The sequence below is a fragment of the Carassius carassius genome, chromosome 46 (assembly GCF_963082965.1).
Source record: "Carassius carassius chromosome 46, fCarCar2.1, whole genome shotgun sequence".
Lineage (NCBI taxonomy): Eukaryota > Metazoa > Chordata > Actinopteri > Cypriniformes > Cyprinidae > Carassius > Carassius carassius.
The window spans coordinates 10,851,940-10,861,177 of NC_081800.1; the positions used below are offsets into that span (position 1 = coordinate 10,851,940).

General features: G+C 37.7%; 1 protein-coding gene across 1 annotated transcript; it reads right to left on the reverse strand.

Moving 5' to 3' along the window:
* Nucleotides 1–695: 695 nt before the first annotated feature.
* LOC132129456 (transcription factor GATA-5-like) lies at nt 696–7,243 on the reverse strand. Its single transcript, XM_059541072.1, has 7 exons — nt 7,005–7,243; nt 5,823–6,483; nt 3,733–3,902; nt 2,534–2,662; nt 2,164–2,248; nt 1,687–1,814; nt 696–1,535 (listed from the first exon to the last, which is right to left on the reverse strand). Exons 2-7 carry the CDS (start codon nt 6,340–6,342, stop codon nt 1,416–1,418), a joined length of 1,152 nt encoding a protein of 383 aa, XP_059397055.1. The 5' UTR covers nt 6,343–6,483; nt 7,005–7,243; the 3' UTR covers nt 696–1,415.
* Between the last annotated feature and the right edge of the window lie 1,995 nt (nt 7,244–9,238).

Below are 9,238 nucleotides of genomic sequence, written 5' to 3' on the forward strand. Positions count from 1 at the left end.
TAACACTTTTAACAACTACCTTTGAAAACAGAACAAGTCATGTTAAATTGGGGGAATGAAGCTTTAAAACATATATTTTGAGGGATAATCAAGTAAATGAATGTGTATATCCAACCTGTCCATGAGAAAAACTAAGTATTTGACAAGATGGTGGTTTCATATGAATTCATTTGTACAAAAACATAAGATGTTTAGAATAGAGTACAAAAGTACAAAAAAATTACGAATGAGATTGTATATTTTCATATGATTTAGCCAACAATTCAGCAAAACATAACATAGTTAGAAATTGCCACTAAAGTGTGTTGGTATATCAGTTTAAGGTTCACAGAGCTGTTTTTGGACACTGAAAAAATGAATATAAATCTATGGAAATCATTATAATAAAAACAGGATGATACTGATGTCAAAATATAAAATGATATATTATAAAATACACTTTTGCCTGTTGAACCTTCAAAGATAAGGTTCTTCCAGAAAGATTTACATGTATTTTTTTTTTATCTTATGTTTACTAATCATTTTTTTCTTTTTTAAATAACACAGTTTTGATTTTTTTTTTTTTTTTTTTTTTTTTTTTATAAATAACTGTTTAAGACCCATAAACATTTTTTTAAAATGTATTAAAAAAAAAACATTTTCATAGTTTCATAGACACAATTTAGGGAGATTTACAAACAAGTGCAGACACAAAGCAGGTGTTTAGCAATTTTATATGAAATAAAACAATGCTATATTTCCAATATATATCAACAAAATACAGCAAATAAATTTAGGTTAACATATTCGGACAAAACAAAACACAAAATATAACAATTAATATAAAAGTGTCCCTTTTTCAGAATTTGCTGAAAAGAGAGAGTCATTGCACTTCGGATCATCGGAGAGATACAATACAGCATTAAAAGTGTCTGGAATCAGCAAAGACAACAAAGAGACTTTCAAAAGCCTCATCCAGGGAAAGTATGCGATCTAAAGTCATAGCGACCATAAAGACACATTCCCTGAAGGATAAGGGGAATTATGGGAGAGTCTTGTGTGCTTCCACTATTCTTATCTCAACATAAATAATGTATCTTAAAAGGTAATCATTAACAGCTAAGCCATGAAACATGCTCAGAAGCCATAAAAACCATGTTTTTTTGTCCTCCCGATCACTGCTTAAGGAACTTGAGAACTGTTGCTGCTTGTCGCCCGCCGTATTTTGCCGGAATTGTGTGAATTTGCCGTGACATCATAGACAGATATGCCACGCTAAAACAACGAGGCAAAGCAGCACAGATTACAATCAATCTCTCGCATTCCTCAGATCCGTCTGTCTACATTTATGTGAAGGTTCTGTTAGGTAGATCCTGTTAAAAGTCTTTTCTCCCAGAATGCTCTGGAGAGGTTTAGAGAAGGTAGTAGGTCTCAGATCACGCTTGGGACAGCGCACACCAGGAATTCTGTGGGGCGATCGACGTCGGGGTGTATGTGTAGTCTTCATATTTGATGTCCACATGTGCTGTACTGGCACTGTCCAACTGTGTCGATGCCTGACAAAGAACAAAGAGAGACACTGTTAGCTGCCAGATTGACCTCTGGAATCAATCATTTATCTAACCCATATTTAATAATTGCCTTTCATTGATGGTGACATTTACAAAGAAAATAAAATACAATTGAGTCAATCACATGAGTACATACCTGTGTGACTGAGACAACAGTTTGGCCTGCATATGGTGAAGCTGCGATATTGGGCTCACTCTTTATTGTAGAGGCGTTCTCTGACACGGGCAATGAATTGGGAGACGTAGTGCCAGACACTGTTGACCCTGAAGACAAATAGAACAAAATGTGACTGACAGCCAGAAAACAAAGAACAGCAAACTGGACATGCTGGTTATTGTAAATGACAATTAATAGCGTCAAACATCCGTTGGTGTTTGCGGTGCTGCCGCACACACACCACATGTCGACTGAATGCAGAGAAAAGTGCACTCTCTCTCTCTCTTTCACTCCCCTTTCCCTCCCTTTACTCTCTCGCTCACCCCATATTTCTCTCCGCACATTCTCTGAGTCACCCACTCCCACACTTCCATCCAAATCACTCATGTCTGCTTTCGTCTAAAATTGAACCTTTTTCAAAAACGTGTCTTTTAAAATGCTTTTCTCGACTCTTACCTGAGGATGCTTTGCTTTTGGGCATCTTCGGTTTGCGTTTCCTCGTCTGAATGCTTTCTTTCTTCATTGCTAATGGCCTTGGTACCTAAAACAAGAGTAAAGTAAAAAGATTATAATTTAATTCTGACTGATTATTCATTATGCAATCAAGAGTTAAAAATGAGTTGGTGGTTCATTTATAATGGCGGTTGAACTGGGTGAGAATATGGGTTTTGTTCTTCGCTCTTATTGTCTTTAGATAAAACACACCTATGTCATCATGTAGACTACAGGTCTGCACATACACACAGCATGCACCTCCCAAATCGAGCTCTAGTTAGAAATATCAGTCTTGTGTGGCACAATTATGCCGACTGAATCACACACTCACCCCGTGGAGCTTCATGTACAGTCCACAGGCGTTGCAGACAGGCTCTCCCTCTGCGTTTCTCCTCCACAGCGTGGTCGTACTGGTATGACAGTTAGTGCAACATAGACCTGCTCGTCGTGACGTGCTTTGCTGTGGAGACAAACATACAGAAAGTTAGGGAGGTGATTCATTTGGGGAACTTTGACAGAATTTTACAGAGCTGAAGAGAGGAATTGAGAAGGGAATGAATGAAAGAAAAAGGGGAGATAAAATGTGAATATATAATGAAAAAATATCCTGAATCATTAATGTGTTAATCCAAAAATTATACATATATATATTTTGTTAAAAACATGCGTAATTGTATTATACAGCATTTATTTTAAATGTTAGCAACTGATGTCATAAATAATAAAGAAAATATATGGGAACTCTGTGACCAGGCCTATATATTCATTCAAAGCATCGTTTTATAAAACCAAAGAAAGGATTTTAAAGGTACACATCATTCATATTCTTCTAGAGGAAGAATGAGCTTCTCAGCTGAAATTCAGCATAAAGTTTGGAGCTGTTTTGAGTTTTGCGCTGCTTTGGCTAAAAACAGACCGATCCAAGGACAAGGTCGTGAATGCAAAAATGAAAACAGAGAGGCAGAGGCGAGAGAGAGAATTGTGTTAGAGAGAGAGTAATAATGAGAATATGAGAGAGAGAGAGAGAGAGAGAGAGAGAGAGAGAGAGAGAGAGAGAGAGAAACTCCTGGGAAACAGTACAGCAGTGAAGGCTTTGCTCAGTTTCTTTCTTTCAATGGCCTTCCCCAGTATACTGACCCTGAGATCAACCCACTACACTCTTAACATGAACATAAATTAGCAAAAATAATTTCATTTTGTGAGACTGTATTGTAAAAGTATTGGCTAATATTTCCAGAAAACCTGCAAAAAGGTTTAGATCTTGTCTGGGAACATCAGGATATCTTATATTTTTCTCTGTAATCTGGAATTTTGTAATTGGCTGTTAAAAATAATTTAATTTGAAGTATTTGCAAATGAAGAATAGGCCTACTTCACAATAAAAAATGATTTGTTTGACAATTAAACATCCGTGTAAACATCTACATCAATTGCTTCATCTGAAAAAAAAAAAAAAGATTTTGATTTGGAGAAGGTCGTGTAAAACCTAAAACACAAAGAAATGACAATAATTAACAAATGGGCATTTACCAAGCGTTTCTGTGGTTTTATTAGAGGTCGATTGATGCCGTTGATCTTGTGGTAGAGGCCGCACGCGTTGCACAGGTAATGTCCGGTCCCGTCTCTCCTCCACAGCGGCGTTGAGATGGAGCCGCAGTTCACACACTCACGCCCTTCACCCGGCAGCTCTTCCAGCATTTCTGAAAGGAAATGCAGCTCGTTTTTAATACATTTCCAAAGGTTTTCTTCTAGGTTCAAAGTGATTTGTGAGAGGACAATGATCGTCAAAACCATAAAATACAACGCGAGACGAGATAATTAAAGTTCAAATCAAGGGAATATCAGTGTAATGAGATGTTTTCAAGGTGTTACTGTTTTAATTTTTGTTATTTCCGCCTGTTTTATACGTCTAAAAAGCCACATATGGATAAACTTAAATGAAAAAAATAAATAATCATAATAATAATAATAATAATTTTGTATTTTTAAATATGGGCCGTTTCTAATTGGAAGCGATGAATATTTAAAATCTTCAAGTCCTATCACACAAAACATTCTTTGCGTGTTACGCAGTCTCGACCTAAATTCGGAAATGTTTAAAAATTCGAAAATGTTTAAATATAGCTACAGGCTACCTTTCAAAAAGTAACAGGTTCACTGTAACATTGTATATATGTGTTTATGATTTGTATGGAGGGAGAATTCTAACAGAATGACGCATAACCCTGGCACACAATAATATCTCAAATCGAATTATATACATAAAATAGAAGAATGTTCAAATAGTTATAATTTCCGTATCCAATATGGTCATATTTGCAAATAGAAATTAACAACATGTAATAACTAAAATTTCACTGATGTGTTAGGAAAAGGCCTAATGTAAGTTGTTTTTCATCGTTGAAGCCCTCTAAAAACTCAACACTTTGGATCGATCGAAACAGATCTTTGGGTGAGGCCCGGTGTTTTCTGAGCATCAGCGGTATGGAATGTGACGAACCCTATACGGAATGAAGAACATCCAGGGTCACTTGAGTGTCTATTAGGGCGGCTGACGAGGCACGAAGGCCTCAGGCGAGCCAAATGTCAATGGGACTCTTATCAGTGTTAAAGATCCAGGGGTCACCGATCAGTCAAGATACTGACACGTGACGCTCTCCGACAATTTGAACGAAGTGCGTATTAATAATTTTTGTAGGCTAATGTTATTATGTCTTGACATTGTATAGTTTCAAAGTAGCCTGAAAATGTCTAGGCTATTCAATCCTGATGGGCTGCTGGAATCTAAAATGCAGGACGTTTGTAACAAAGCATTAAAATACACAACTGCTCAATATCAAACGCCCGAGCCTTATGTAAGCCCCAATAAATCGCCCTCGGTTGTAGAAAGAAATGTGACGTTTTATGGACTATCAGTGAAAAAGTGTCCGTCCAAAGAACTGAGCTTCAAAGGGAATGGCTGCTAAATGTGTATTTAGCACCGTAATGGTCTGTTTAGAAAAGTTTGATCAAGGTGACAGTAGCTTGGATAGTTCTCACAATTATGAGGTGTGCACGGGACCCTTTCATCAATCCACAAGTGGACAGACAATAGCAGGGAATTAAATTAACATCTAAATTAAATTGATTGCATTTCCCATTAAATGATGTGTATTAGTGGAATAAGATCCAGTTTTGTTTTGATAGGGTTTTGTAATTTGACTGTGTGCCCTAGCCAAAACTAGCTGGTATTCTAGTGCCTTTTAACAACGAGAGTCTAACATAAACACCAAGACAGCAATAAATAACCTTCAAGACCGCCACTATAAATTGTGAGATCACAGCATCAAACAAAACCCCCTCCATACCAACTTTTTTTTTTTTTTTTTTGCCTGCTGGCTTGAAAGATGGATTTTAAACTGTTGCCAGTTAACGACCCAAGTGTAGCAACTAACTATAACATAGGGTCTACGGGATTTGTGCAAAATTATCTCAAACCTGAGTTTCAAAATCTTCAGCAAAATTATTTTAAAAGTGGTGCAGACAAAACGTGAGAACGTAAACGTTTTGTTATTTTTGTGCTGATATATTATGCCCAATCAGAGACGGAGAAAAAATACTTTTGTGGTAAATAATTTTACCTAAACTGGACCTCCTTCCTGCTAGAGTTCCCTGGCGTCCCTGAAGACCTATCATGCCTCCATCGAAGGGCCCTGGCGTCCACGAGGTTGCCATCTCCGGGCTCATGTAGGCCGCGTACGGGCTGGAGTACGATCCACCGACGGAGCGCACCAAGGTACTTCCATATTGATCCGCCCGGCCGCTGTTACCAAACACCAGTGGATTCTGGTACGCTGCGTCCCTGCCGGTGCTGCTGCTTACCGGCGGGCTGTGCGAATAGGAGAAACCGTGCGGCGGATGCGGGCTGCCCGGGTTGAAAGAGGAATTCTCCGTGCCAGTCTGTGGCCAGCCGGGGTGACTGCCGAGCCCGTGGGCTTGATGCGTGGACTCACACGTCTGTAGGTAGGGCAGCGTCTGGAGCATGGCAGGGACACGGGTGGTGGGCACATATACAGGTGAGCTGGCGGATGGATGGATGTAGTTCCCGGAATCGTGTGCGTAGGGGGACGGGTTGGAAGATAAAGCCAGACTCGAATACATAATGTTTCCAGTGACTAAGCAATCCTTTCAAGTTTTGAAATCTTAAAATTAGCCCAAATTGTAGTAAAACCCTCGATAACGTCCAACAATCTCCAATGCAAGGGTTTCGTGAGCAGCGGCCTCAGAAAAAGGAATTTTCTCCTAATAACAAACCAAAAATTAGGATTATACAAAAAAGAAAGAATAAAACCATCAAATAATAATAGGCCTAATAATAGTTTTGAATTAATAATCATTGAAGGAATTTGTGTTTCACTTGTATGAATCCAATGTAATAAATCGATTTTTTTTTAATAAACAATCAAAAACTGGAGGAAATTATGCATCGGATGCTACAGTCAAGATAGACAAACCGTTATAGTTGTCGGGATTTTTCGGTTATCTGCATCTTTCGATTTGTATTTAATAGACTAAAATGACATTAATCACTCTCCATATCTTTACGTAGGGATATAAATAATTATCAGCAGCAGTCTCAGATAGCCTGGGAAAACTCTATACCAGACCATTAAATCATCTGTGGGGATCGAATCAATCCGCACTGTAATCTCTCTAACATCTATATTTTTATCATTGAAAACGCAGATTACATACAAACATTGATAGCTGTAAGGAAAGGGTTTATATAATTTCATCCAAGAGCTCTCGCTGTATTATCTCACCAGATAAGGACGGTCAGTGATAAAGTCAGTAAACCTCTTTTCCAAGTGACTTGATTTAATATCGCCGTGGAAGTTCCCAATCTCTTCTTTCTTCTTGATTTTCGCCCAGAATCCAAACTTCAACGAGTCGATGACACACAGAAAACTTGTAGCTGTCCTCTCCGCGTTTTGACGTGTCTCTGTGGCTTGTCTGTATCTGGAGATAGCTGCTGCTGCAGATAATGCCTAATATAACTGTTCTCTGATTTGCTCTCTACTTCACTGAGTTGTTTGTAAGAGCAGAACCACGTGACGCGCTCCAAAGGTAGGACCCATGGAGGAGGAGAAGAATGAGGGATAAACTAGATGGTGTGTTGCGGAGGAGGAGTGTGCTTCTACCTGTAAGAGATCTATATTTGCTGAGTCCACTTTATTTTAAACGATTGTGTTTTTTAGTTGATGAAACGTAACTTTTAGGAGACATCAAAAGTTAGAAAATTTTCAGTTAGAAAATTGCACCAAAGCAAATATGATCAGTGTAAAGGCTATGCCATAGAAAAAAAATAATATATTGTTATGTAGGGCTATAAAACATTATTTTACTTTTATAATTATAAATAGCACTGGAAGAACTTTTTCTTGCGCTTCTGTTCACATTATGTTTTACAGTAATGGCTTGGGATTTTGTTTGGACTTCCTTGTAAAATAAAAATGTTGCAGTAAAACAGCCTAGCTGTCTGTGCGAGAACGTAAAGCTCAATTTTATGACCCGATAAATCTGCATGTGTTCTCTATAAAAGCTGTAGAGAGATAAGAGATACGAGCGACCGCTTAGTATGATGATACGACAATAATCACACTCATTATACTCAGTTGGAAATATTGTTATCTTAGCGGTATTGTTTGAGTTATCACCCCTCCCCTTTTTCGGATAAAAACAGAGTTTTAAATATGTATGTAAATAAATATAGCCTACTAATTACACGTGCTAAAGTAAAGATAACGATTAACAATAAGTTCTCAAATTAAAAGCGTAATTATTAGAATAACTAATAACAATAATCATGATAAGTAATGATACAAATTTTTCTTAGATTAATTTTTAAAAGGGATGATTAACGAAGAACTCCTCTGCGCAAAGCAAATGACTAAAATAATCGAATAGGGGTTTTATTTCTCAGATAGGCCTATATAGTGATGAATTCAAGTAACCAACTGTTGTAAATTTCTCTTAAATTTCAGAAGGGTGGTCACCTATCAGTCTTCTCGACAGGCCGCCGATAATGAGCTTAATAAGTGATGTTGAGACCTGTGAACTCATTGCGCGCGCCTCAATCGCGTGGAGAGGACAATTGAGCACACACCCTGTCTGCAGTGAGGGAGTCACTGACTGTTTGATCACCGGGGAACCCGCAAGGGCACACGGGTTAAATAAATCCACCTTGCCTTTACCTAAGAGTAAATCACCACAGAGAGGATTTCGTTTTGTCAATAGATATAAATAATAAACGTCACTTGTTTGCCACATCAAAATAAACTTAAAATAAAAGTATAAAAACGAACGATTAATGTGTGGTAGCCTACCTAAATCTACACCGTTTTATTAATTATTGTTTTAGGTTACATTATTTTTGTTTTGAAAATATTTTAAGAAATCTAGCTCATCACTTGGCATCTATTCCATTATCCTAAACTGTTTTTTAAGACATCCTCAAAGTGACTGCCTCACTTGTCTTGAGAGACAACCAAAGCAAGAACTTAAGGATGCAGAGAAGAACTATAAATTCTGTTGTGCACGAACGGCCACACGCAATGCCGAAGGTTTTAGTTGTGTGAGTGTGTTTGCTTGTGTGTTATTGATGACGGAAAATCGTGTTGTGATTCTGGAAGACCCAGTTTGCTTTTTTCTTTCTTTTTCTTTTTTTTAAAGAAATGACGTTCGTAAAATTAGATAAATATGTACCATTAGCTAAACTAAATAAACAATTGTCTGAGTATACAACTCTGTTTGTAAATAATAATTATATTGAGGGTATTCTGAGATAAAGCAAGACAAAGGAACAGATACTGAATGACTTCAGACACTGGGGGACTGAGATGAGGAGTGCTTACTGAAGGAGGGGAAACTTGAGTTATGAATCCTCTACTTTTTATTATTATTGACGAATGACTACTAGCCTAATTGATTTAGCATTTCATACAGCTTTCACGACAGCGTTCTCCCTCCAGCTGTTTTAACTTCTGGCGTCCACGAG